Raw genomic sequence first — 13140 nt, forward strand, 5'->3', positions numbered from 1 at the left:
TATCTATCGAATTGAAATCATGCAAGTGTATGAAATTCAAATGACAACACAATGATTTGGTATCATCGAAGTGATCTGCTGGCGCCAAGAAGTGAACAATGAATCTCTTCTTTGGATATTAGCAATTTAACTCTTGTCAAAGAGTCCTGTGAACTCTATAGATTTTTGTATTATACTTCCTTAACTCCTTCAACTCCTCGACTACAGTGCTGGATATCAACTTGTAAAGTTGGTTAACATTCTGCTATCAAGTAAATCTATTTTAAGACAAGTCGCTCGTGTCGTCATTATCGATGCACGTTTACTTTATATTATTCAAGTAAGAAAAGTTGATTATAATTAATCCGTCTGAACGTCTTTACATTACTTTGTGTGTTATAATGATAATTTTATTGGTTTTCTTAATAATATCATAACACATATTTTCGTTACCATTAAGAAAAACGGCACGCAACTTAATATTTATATTTTCTATTAATTTTAAATTTATTATTTTCTGAATTGTTGGCTTCAAATCTAACTAATAAAAATAACTTGGAAACTATTTTCAAGGTTTGCTGAGGCAATCTTGACTAATCTTCCAGGACTCTCAACGTGGAGGTTCACCTTGCAAGTTTGAGAAAAATTACAAATTAATACCGAAATAATTGGATTTAAGTTTTCCGATCTCAACATCAGGCTATCGCTACCACTACTACGCTACTTTACGTTTACGTTCCTTAGTACTATTAGATGCGCATTTTTTGATTTTTTGCATGCAATGCTACACAAACTTAAATTAAATTGATTTTAAAATTTAATCAATAAAAAAGTGTTTACATGTAGTTAACTTATCAATCTATTTGTTGAACATAAGACTATAATTTTTCATTTTTGGTTATAGTGTAAGTAATCGCTCATTCACGGGTCGCGGGCAGGAACCAGCCGTGCAGACACTTGGGCGCGGGCGAGGGCGTGCGGAAGTACGCGCGCGCCCGCTCCCGCAGCTCGCGCGCGTCCAGCAGCAGCAGGCACACCTCGCACTCGTCCGCGCCCGACACCAGCGCGCTCAGCACCACGCCCTCGTCTTCCTCCTGCGGTAGCTACGCTTTAGTTCATCGTCTTTCCTCTAAACTGTGTATATTTCTTGTTACTCGACCACATTTTTATTAATATTAATTATATTATTATTACTCTAATACCATACTCTGTTACCATTACTCTAATAATAATAATTATAATAAAAAAACACTAACAAAAAGATAGGAAATTTTGTATATAGCATATAGTGCACGCTTACGGAAATACGGTCCGATACGGTCTTTCTCAAAAAGGCGGCTCCTCCAACCTCCTAGTTTAGTAAGGATTTTGTTTCTTTATGTAATACTGAATACATGGACGTATAATCGATATAGGTTGCTATTTGATGGTTTACAAAAATCAATTAAGATGATTGTACCACACAAGGGGCCAACTTAGTAGTATCTTAAATATTAAACTTGAGTTAAACGAAAGTCTCCATTGGTCATGCACCAACCCGCATTGAAGAGTGTTGGAATAAGTTCCGAACCTTCTTCTCAAGAGGAGAGTTACTTTTTTAATAATTTAGTACCTTAGCGTGAGGACTGGGGACAAAGATAGGTTCACTGGGGTAGCAATCTTTTTCCCACCACGACTTCGTCTCGCCTGTCACCGTATCCACTTTGATTATCTAGAATATATTCAAATAATTAAAAAGCACGGCAGAGCAACAATGATGTCAAAACGAGATTATAAAAAGCAAAAATGACTGATGTTCATCAGCCATTTTCATTTGTTCAAACTACTCATGCGTGACAGTGTGATTTAATTTCCTAACTTATTATAGACTCATACCGTTCCAGGATTTTCAGCGTCAACGTCCGAGCTGACAGCGTAGAAATATCTATATGGTCGGCCTAGAAAATAATAAAAATAGTTTTTAGTAGTCATTATTAGTATCGATACTTGTAACTGTACTTGAAAATTGACTTTTTTATTATACAGATAGGCGGACAAACAAATTGCCTACCTGATGGTAAGTGGTCACCATCGCCTAATTGACAATGGCGCTATAAGAAATATTAGCCATTCTTTACATCGCCAATGTGCCACCAACCTCGGGAACTAAGGTGTTATCTCCCTTGTGCCTTACACTGGCTCACTCACCCTTCAAACCGGAACAACCGGAACACAAAAACACTGGGTACTGCTGTTTGGCGGTAGAATATCTAATGAGTAGGTGGTGCCTACCCAGATGGGTTAGCACAAACCCCTTCTACCAAGTAAACGACGTAGAAACGTGTCTATTTTCAATTTTGCGCTACACATATCTGTCACGATCGACATCTGATTCTGGAGATAAAGTTACATTACAAGGTGACATCCCAATGGTGGACGTTGCCGTTAGCGTCCGAAAATGTGTTTGAAATGCATTTTCGGACGGCTACGCAATATAAGGCACCGTTTTATTTAATGAAACTTCATACCATTATGCAAATCGTAGTTTATTCTAGGGGTTTCACAACCTAGATCTGCCAGCAGCTTAGGTTCCACTCTAGTCAGCGGAGGGGCGGCCAGGCTCATCTCGAGACGCTTGGGTCTGCCTCGAAACCATTCAGCGTAATCAGCATTACTTTGCATGGACTAAAAGTGTTATATATTTTTAATCCGACCAAACCAAATAGAATCTCATTTAATTTAAATTAAGTAATAATATTTGCTTATATGAATAAAAAACGTACTGGTGTGTTTCGATTTGCAGAACGAGTGAGTTACTGCATCTACAGAAACAAGGGACGTAACATCTTAGCTCACATAGTTGGGGGCGCATTGGTGATTGGTGATGTAAGAAGAGCCGAGATGGCCCAGTGGTTAGAACGCGTGCATCTTAACCGATGATTTCGGGTTCAAACCCGGCAGGCACCACTGAAATTTCATGTGCTTAATTTGTGTTTGTAATTCATCTCGTGCTCGGCGGTGAAGGAAAACATCGTGAGGAAACCTGCATGTGTCTAATTTCAACGAAATTCTGCCACATGTGTATTCCGCCAACCCGCATTGGAGCAGCGTGGTGGAATATGCTCCAAACCTTTTCCTCAAAGGGAGAGGAGGCCTTTATCCCAGCAGTGGGACATTTACGAGCTGCTAATGCTAATGCTAATGGTGATGTAAGGAATGGTTATTATTTCTCACAGCGCCAACGTCCATGGGTGGTGGTGACCACTTGCTATCAGGTGGTCCATTTACTGGTTCATTAACTGATTATATTTAAAAGAAAACTATATTAAACGGTCCAGAGATCCTTAAAATTAATATTAAGGATCTCTGGACGAGTATAGACTTCTTTCATCCCTATCCATCTTTTCTCTACTTTCGAATCATTCATTCACAAATTATTAATCTAAAGTAAATACTGGCTGAAGTTAAAGTTAACTATGTAAAGAGAGGGTGAGCGGGTACTTCCAGCACTACCGGGCACGGATGCTTCGATAAGTACCTGCACGGGATAGCGCGGCGGGAGGTGTCACCCTCCTGCCACGAGTGTGACGAGCCAGTGGACACGGCGTACCACACCGTGAGTGTGCTGCACGGTAGCATGCGAAAGCGATACCGTGGCGCCCACCGATGAGACGGAGAGGGTACCGCTGGTTTTTTTAGTGGGTATCTCGGTGTACCGCCAACATCTTGGGCACCGGCGAGTCCCACATACCCCGGGATTTATTAATTAATTAAAAAGGCTACTATTATTAATGCTCTGTCATACATAACACAAAAATGCTCATTTGCCGGTTATGTACTTATTAATTTACCTCACTCTAACATAAAGATGTAAGTTCTTTGACTGAAAATTACGTATGAATTATTATATTAATATATTATTAAAACATTATTTTCTTACTTACCTGTCCTAAATTTAATTTATTGCACAAATTAATTTTAGTGTTTTTTAACCTTTATTTGGTATTTAAAACCACGACAACATTATCACGTTTAGCGATTTAAATAATCTTGTGTAAAACTATTATTATCAATTCCGGTAGAATTGATACAAAAGGATAAAATTAATTAAACAAAAGCATTTTTTTATTATAAACAACTCTTAATAATTAAATAAGTTTGTAATTTAAAATTATTTTTTTAAATTATAATATGGGTTGCATACGAACAGGAGGCTTACCCGATGGTAACCACCACCTATGGATATCTGCTACACCGGGGCGCTTACAGGAGCATTGCCGGCCTTACTCTAAGCAATTCTTCGGATCCCCGTGAAAAACGCGGTAGAAGATGCAGAGTGATCCAACATCTCTACGCAAAGCCAAAGGATCAAGCAGGTCGGAAAGGGTTTAATCGCCGATAATTCGAGCCGCTCTCGTTGAGTACGGTCAAATGAAAGAAGCTGGTACAGGGGAGCACCTCCCCAAAATTTAGGCGATGGGCCAAAGAAAAAGAAACAAAGTAACCGGAAATCTAGTTGCTTTAATTCCCGGGAAGCCCATATGAAAGCTTCGAAAGAAGCGCTTTGAGCCATACACGATCGAAGGCCTTCGCTATATCCAAACTGACTGCTAATGCCTCCCCCTTAGACTTAACTGCTTCCGTGTCAGGCAAAATAGAAGATCGGCACCGGCAGTGCGACCCCGACGGAAACCATATTACTCATCTAGGTACCACAGGAGCTGGTAGTTAATAATGGGTTCTATTATCTTAGAGAATAAGGAGGCTATAGTCCAATAATTAAACAAAACTTTCAGCTTTTTCCGGTATGAGCCAATGACTGACCGTCCCTAAGCGGCTGACAGCAATTTCTTAAGACAGCCTTAACGTAAGACCAGAACGCTCGTGTTCCTGAAGGGCGCACTAGTCTTCTCTTTAGCAATGACTATTTTGAAGGACCTAGAGGCAAAATGATGTTCTTTTCTGAATGCGCTTGTATTTACAACACGAGACGCGGATGAGTTTATCCACAGATTTTTGGAGAGTATTGTATTAAGTTATAAGTTTATTTACAACTTTTTGTTGATGTTACTATTTATATTCTGTGGTATGATTTGTTCCGTATCGCGCGTTTCATTGGTTTGTTCAATCAAGCAATGAACTACATTGCAGATTTATAATAAGGTTTTTGTGTACCTCGGTTGTTCATTTCTCGTTATTTGATTTATTGACAGTTTTGATTCAATAATCACGAGTTTTGAAACACAGATTAAATCATTGTTTTAACAGTCTTTATTATGAACTATGATATGATAGTGTAAGACCTACTTTTGTAGTTACTCAACATTAAATTAAACACATTATATTTAATCAGTAATCTGCCCAAAGGTTGCATGGAAGATATCGCTGTTTGAGCGATAAGTCCGCATGTTGCACGCACGCGACTTTTTAATCAATTTGTAATAAATAAATAAATAAATAAATAGTACCTACATATATATCTATAAAGTATTCGTGATTATATACATATATACATATCATCACGAATATATATATATATGATGACGACTAGTAATAATACTACCTAGTATTTAAATATAACGTTGATTTCTTATCACTAGTTGTATTGTACTCACTTCGATCGCATGAATATACATCGCGTCTATAACTTTAGCGTCTTTGTAGGCGCAGACGTCGACCACAACGTTACCATCATTCTCAAAACAATTTATTATATGCAGGAAAAACAGCGTCTCGGTCCGATATCTCTTCACTTCTTTGCCGCTTTCCCTATCTAATAATACAATGTGAGTCTGTGAAAATAGATTATTATTAGTTATTTGATTGATGTTTTGTTTATTATTCGAAGATAATATTCAAGGTAAAATATTTTTTACCAATATGTAATAAAACTGGGCCTAAAATAGTATTACATAAAACCGAAATGAAGTTCAACGAATTGCCGAAGCACCGAGTATCGCCCACCTCACACGTCTGCATTCATAACTCAAACGTCCTGTTGGCCAATTGAACTGAGGCTTTTCTCGAACCTAATCCTTGGATCGAGAAGGATAAGGAATGGAAAACGGGTATATATCGCAGGAAATGGAAATCAGCAGGTCGGTGGGTGACAGGTTGATAAAGTAAAAGTAAAGTAAGCCCTTGTGATTATGTCACGTTAATCTCACCTCTGGTTCCGGATACCAGTCCAGACTCGAAGAAAGCGGCTGGTCGGTTAACTGACTCCATACCAGACCGACGAGAGATAGTGATAGCGGTTGCTCCAGTATCACAAAATATTTTTCTGTCATTCCTGCATATTTATTAACGCTTCAAACGCCTAATTATAGTAATTATAGTACAACCAACAATAATCCAACAACAATTCATAAATATGTATTTTGCATAAACAAAGTCATGCATAGTATTTTATACACAGTGACATCTTAAAAAGCTTCTCTTTTGATATCCATCATAGACTAAGTAGGTATTTTTTCTTGCAAATGCTGTTGTTTCATTGGTGATGTATTTATTATGTATGAGTGGTAAACACCGTGTATAAACATGGGTGCTATAAGATATATATTATAATATAGCAAATTAACCATTCCCTACAATGACCACCAATGAGCCATCAACCTTAGGAACGAAGATGTTTTTTATCTTGTGCTTGGAGTCAGTAAACGTTCACTCTTTAAATAAGTATTGTTGTCTGGCGGTAGAATATCTGATGAGTGGGTGCTACCAACTCTGTGGATTTTCAATAGTGAAAGTTGACAGTGTTCCTATTCCCCCGAAAGCCATAAAGTAGAATGTGGCGCATTGCCATATCTATTAAGAAGTTCGATAATCTTTGAGTATTGTTACCGCGGCTAAAATCAAAAACAAACGCAAGGACAACAATGTTTAAAAGTACAAACATATTTTGAAAATTAATTAGTTCTAATTTATCTTTATGTTATAATTGTATAGACTATTTTTAATATGAAGAAGTTAGCGCATAATTACCAAATGTGTGCATATACGCTGGATTTATCGCCCATCGTGGCTTCAAGCTGGCGACGACACGCGCCTCCGCGAACATATCCCCTAGAACCATTTTATGCTTTTATTTACTATCTCTCTACTACTTTACAAGCAATTAACATTTACCTAACCTAGCGACAAACGTTTGAATGTTTTATGAAACTTATTTTATTTCTTGTCGTTTAATAACTCTCGTATTCCTCCGACTAATTAAAATTAATACAATACCACAGATATCAATAAAGCATTGTCTTACCATTTTCAGTGAAGGGAAATTTAACAATAACGTGTAGCACTCGACCTCGCACGACGGACATGCCAACGTTGTAAACATCACCTAAAAAGATCAAGTAGGCTTAGTGCGTAGTCCACCAAATCAGGTAACCAACTCGAGATTTGCGTTCACCGCCGAAAAATAGATGATTTATAAGCACATACAGCACGTGAAAACTCAACAAGCTGACCAGGTTGAGGCTATTAAAGCTATGCTTTTATTTTCTTACCATTGGACATAACATGAGGGTGGGAAGTATGATGGAGAAGAGCTACATTTTTCGTTAGATTTTTCCTTTCCATTGTATCGAGTGTGACGGGATTAATCCTGCACAAAATAATATTTTTCTCTAAAATAATTGTTTATTTTAAAATTAAAAATAATAAACCTAAAGGATATTTTATGGCATAGGTTGGCAGACATATGGGCCACCTGCTTCATACTTAAGTAAATGAGTCCAGGAAGTTTTCATTAATGGAATAAAGTCTTCTGGATCTACATTAAAAATGGGTGTTCCACAAGGATCAATTTTGGTCGCTTTCTATTTCTAGTATATGTATATGATCTCCCTTTCTATGTTAAAGGTATTTGTGATATAGTGTTGTTTGCTAATGATACTTCACTGATTTTTAAAGTCGACAGGAAAAACTGACTATAACGAAGTGCATTATCACAGCTACACGATTGGTTTACAGTAAATAATTTAGTTTTGAATGATCAAAAAACAAAGTGTGTAGTTTTTACCATAACTAATGTTAGAAAGCAAAATTATACTATATCTTTAAACGGTGGCTGTCTTGATGTAGCTTATACTACGGTGTTTTTAGGAATAGAATTGGTTTCCAAAGTTCAGCGAAGTCCTCATTTATCGTCCCTGACAGGAAGACTCACCGCAGCATACGCGGTTAGAAAAGTTAGATAACTAAGTGATATTGATACCGCTCACCTAGTATATTGTGATTATTTTACAGTATTATGTCATATGACTTATTAATTTGCGGTAACGGGTGGAGAAATTGAATCTATTTTTATTTTATAAAAGAGATCAATCCGGTCTATTTATAATCTTGGAGCTAGAGACACTCTTCGGGATATTTTTAACAAAGTAGGAATACTCACTGTTGCGTCACAATATATTTACAACAATATAAGGTATATTCACAGTAACATTGATCACTTTGATAAAATCAATGATAATCATTGTATGTAGGATAAGTACAAGGATAAGCTTATAACACCAAGTTACCGACTATGCAAAGTCAATAAATCCTTCTTGGGGCAAGGTATCCGTTGCTGTAATAAAATTCGGTTTTTTTAACTTTGCCGTTTCGTAAATTAAAATCATTTGTAAAAAATACATTGGTAAAGAAGGCATATTCAAATTCATATGCATAGGCATACGTGGAGTGAATACATGTTGACTTCCAGGCATATAACCTATATTACATATATAATTGTATTTAACTGACTGTACTTTAAATATTGAAAAAGAGTAACTACTGAGTTTTTTGCCGGTTGTTCTCGGTAGAATCTACGTTCCGAACCGTTGGTAGCTTCACTTAATATAGTTTTTTAAATGACAAGTCAAAAGCACTTGTAAAAGCCTATTTGAAAAAAGTATATTTTGATTTGATTTTGATTTTGACCTGATAGGCTAGTGGTCACCACCGCCCATTGACAGTGGTCCTATAAGAAATATTAACTATTCCTTACATCGCCAATGCGCCACCAACCTTGGGAACTAAGATGTTATGTCCCTTGTGCCTGTAGTTAAACTGGCTCACACACCCTTCAAACCGGAACACAATCATACTGAGTACTATTGTATGTTGGTAGAATATCTGATGAGTGGGTCTTACCTACCCTTGCACAAAGCCCTACCACCAAGTATCACATATAACTATTAAAATAAGCAACTACTAACTGCTGGTGAGTAGCAGTTGTAGAAGTTTAAAATAGTATAAATAGTCAACTTATACTTTACCTATGAATGACTGGTCCTTCCGTAAAGGCATATATTTCATCTCCGAAGGAATAAAGTGAAATCATTGCATTATCTGAAATGGACTCTCCTGGCTTGAACAGTGCAGCGATCCTAAAAAATAAAAAAGAATCTAAGGCGTACTACCGAGCGTAAAAGGGATCTATTGAATTAATTCTAATGTAGAATTAAAATAAAAATAAAATAAAAAAGATTTAACTCAAAGATTTCGCTGGTATTCGACAATGCCTATGGCTTAACCTGGACGGTATGCCTAAACGCATTACCCAATGCTATAAAACAGTATAACATCCCGTACCTACATACCATAAAAAATAATAAATAATGGCATATGGATAACATACGTTCGACTTATTAGTACGTTACACTACTACACAAGGACTGCAATAATTGTAAAAATTTGCGTTTTCATGTTTAGGACATAATAACAAACCACTACCTATGGAAAATAGTGTGACAAGGATCAGGCACAGCCGCGGTGCCGAACTCGGCGACCACGATGCGATTCGCCGCGTGATTCTTCTTATACGTGTTCGATTGTAGGAACCGGCATTGATAGGTCACGTGACCGTTGTGAATGCAAAATCTGAAACAGGAGGAACTAGTTTTCAAATACAATAGAGCAGAGCGCCCATACGGTAACCATACGCTCACCTGTGCAGCAGAGCTGAACTGTCAAACAAATGCTGAAACCTCATGGAACCGACTTTAAGCGATCCGGGCCCGTTCCTCAGCAGAGTGCCTTGCAGCCACGATGGAAATTCTCCTGAAACATCAATAACTGTATAATGTAATGTGAGAAACATTTGAAATTCAATTATATTTTATTTATGACGAATCATTCAGATTTCTCACTTTTACACTTTCTTTTTACATACCACCGAGTAAAACTCGGTACTTGGTGCTTCAGTCGATCAGCCTTTGTCTATATTTACCAGTAATCAGACCATCGAGAGGATCAGTCACTTCTACCTCGCAGGATCTCAACCAGACGTTGCCGTCACAGTTTGGGTAAAACTTCGTTTTGCATTCCACCATTATTGTGCAAGCGATCTGTTTCACGCAAGATTAGTACAAGTTATTTAAATGTTTTATTCATAAATTACAAGTAATTGTAAAAATTTCATATACTTTAAATGCACTCAATTTAAAGCAAATAAAAGTACCTACTAATAACAGTACCTTTTAGTAAATAACTTGAATAACTGAAAGTGAATATCTGACAATGTTATCAGCGTCGTGAAAAATCACCCAATCCAATTAAAATTAACCCTACGTTGGTAAAACCTACAAATTCATAGCTAATTAATTATGTTCGAGACTGATGGCGATGAAAACTGATATTTATTTATTATTTATTTAATTCTATCAATACTTATAATAATAGATTGTTATTTAACAATCTATTATTATCAGCATTGATCGAATTTAGATCCTCTATATCTAATTCAATAAGATCTTAATTACTAGGTATAATCCGAGTATTGCATAGGTTACACGTGTTCATATTGGGCAACGGATGTTGTGAAAACTTACAACTATTTTCGAAACCGATTTCAGTAAGACCTTAATCTTAAACTATATATTTTTATGTCCAATAAGTAAAAAAAGGGCGAGCGGGTTGTAAATGTTGACCACCACACCACCGTATATAGTATAACAATTTCTCATATCACCGCCACCATCCTTTGGAACCAAGATGTTATGTCCCTGGCGCATCCACCGCTCAAACCGGAGCACAGTGTATAAGCATACTTAGTATTGCTTCGATTACAGGCCTTTCTGAATTCCTGACAACCTCCCACTCATATCACACTCTACCGCCAAACGGGAATATCTAGTATTTTCGTGTTCCGTTTCTTAGTTCCCAAGGTTTGCGAGGCATTGGCGATGTAAAGAATGGTTAATATCTCTTGCAGCGCCAATGTGAGTATGTGTATTGCCTACCACTTATCATCAAATGGCCCAAGAACCCGTCCGATTATCTACATAATCAACACAACCATTCTGTGGAACCAGCTTTCGCCGGCGGTTTTTCCGATCCGATACGACTTGGGAACCTTTAAGAAAAGAGCGTACTTCTTTCCTGAAAGGCCGGCAACGCACCTCCAAGCCCCCCGGTGTTGCAGATGTCCATGGGCAGTGGTAGTCACTTTCCATCAGGTGAGCCTCCTGCACGTTTGCCACCTCTGACATAAAAAAAAAAGTTAATTAATTATTGAAGTACTACTACTACTTACTACTAACGCCAACTTAATTCCTTATTTGTAAATATTAAGATTTTGAAAGGTTTTTGTTGTGTCGGTTCACAAGAATAAATTACATTTGAAAACACCACCGGTTCGGATTAATGACGAAACATACCTCAGTACTTTTCCAAGAATTAAATTGCATACATTATTAAAATAAATTAAATATAGTTAAATCTGATATATTAATAGCGTAAGCCGGTTTTTGTTCCAGCGAGTGAGGGACGACAGCTGCATATAAAAAACGCTAATGGTCTCATTTTGAAGAGCTCCAGCCGTGTGTTAAAGAGCAACCTCGATTGCAGTTTACTAAATTATTATGATTTAACAAAGAATAAATTTATGAGAGCGGAAAAAATACCGCTCTCATAAATTTATTCTTTGTTATTTATTTATCTTTGTTATTATTTATAAATTATTTAGTATAAAAGTCACTTTTGTGACTTTTTATACTTAAAATAAATACTTGGCACTTTTGTGGCAGTAGCTTAATAGAATGTTAACTGGTTTTATTAGAGTAATTTCGAGTGGTAAATTTTAATTTTAAAATTCTGTTTTTTGTGTTGTAAATTGTAAATTTAATTTAACTAATTATTATTTTTCAAATAATTTCTAAATGAAATAATTTATACAATACCAAATGAGTTACTCGCAGTGTACAACGAAATGAAATTAAAACAAAACCTGTCACAGGTTTCGAAATTTAAAAAATATCTGTTGAATTAACGCAAGTTTTGCGGGCCACCCCCTAGTTAATATTTATAATGCGTGCAGATGCGAACGAATGCGTGCTTTTTTATCGTCTATATAATCTTTTACCGAGTAATATTATGTATTAATCAAAGCGTTTTGACAGGAGATTTGTTATCATGATAATTTATTTGCTGAATTATGCCATTGTAATTATTTTACACGAGTAAAATCTAAATCAATGATGAGAACGAAAATATTATGTCATCATCCGATCAGAACCATAAAAGCCGTTTGCTATCATATACTTATAATAAATATGTTTTGGCAAATGGTTCGAACGAGAATAAAATTATAACTGCATATTGTCGAATATCAAGAGAACATGATTCTATGACTGTTTAACAAACTAATAGATGGGAAAATATTTGGTTAATATAATAATAAGTGGCGGACTAACTAGGGGGCGGAAGGGGCGGCTCGCCCCGGGCCTCCAGTCTTTGGGGGCCCCAAATGCATCCGAGTTCCCCTGATCAAATCCTAAACAAGACTAAGTTGTTCCGGGTTCAAAGGTGAGTAAGCCAGTGTAACTACAGGCATAAGGGACATAACGTCTCAGTTCCCATGGTTGGTGGCGCATTAGGTGAGGAAGTAATGGGCAAAATTTCTTACAGAGCCATTGTCCATGGGCAGTGCAGACCAGTCACCATCGCAGGTCCCATTAGCTCGTCCGCTGACATACGCCATAAAAAATTATAGTATCAAATTAGATTTTTGAATTGTTTTTGCTTCCAAAAGGTACTATGTGTATGAATAAAGATGATTTGGTTTGCTTTTTTTAAACGAGAACTTTTGCTTGTATTAACGGACTTTGGTTGTGACTATTATCTGTGATTGGTAAATATTACAATATCGAGGGTACGCGCTATTTGTATTAATCGACTATATTGAGCTGTATCCAT

The 13140-nt window shown here is 36.7% G+C and overlaps 1 protein-coding gene across 1 annotated transcript; it reads right to left on the bottom strand.

Moving 5' to 3' along the window:
- Positions 1-896: 896 nt before the first annotated feature.
- On the bottom strand, positions 897-10277 carry LOC125066379 (carotenoid isomerooxygenase-like). Its single transcript, XM_047674440.1, has 13 exons — positions 10175-10277; positions 9894-10005; positions 9679-9825; positions 9222-9332; positions 7467-7564; positions 7220-7300; positions 6946-7026; positions 6126-6250; positions 5574-5750; positions 2487-2643; positions 1855-1916; positions 1592-1690; positions 897-1073 (listed from the first exon to the last, which is right to left on the bottom strand). The coding sequence occupies exons 1-13, from the start codon at positions 10275-10277 to the stop codon at positions 897-899; spliced, it is 1530 nt and encodes a 509-aa protein (XP_047530396.1).
- Positions 10278-13140: the final 2863 nt, after the last annotated feature.

This window comes from Vanessa atalanta, chromosome 9 (genome assembly GCF_905147765.1).
Source record: "Vanessa atalanta chromosome 9, ilVanAtal1.2, whole genome shotgun sequence".
Taxonomy (NCBI): Eukaryota; Metazoa; Arthropoda; class Insecta; order Lepidoptera; family Nymphalidae; genus Vanessa; species Vanessa atalanta.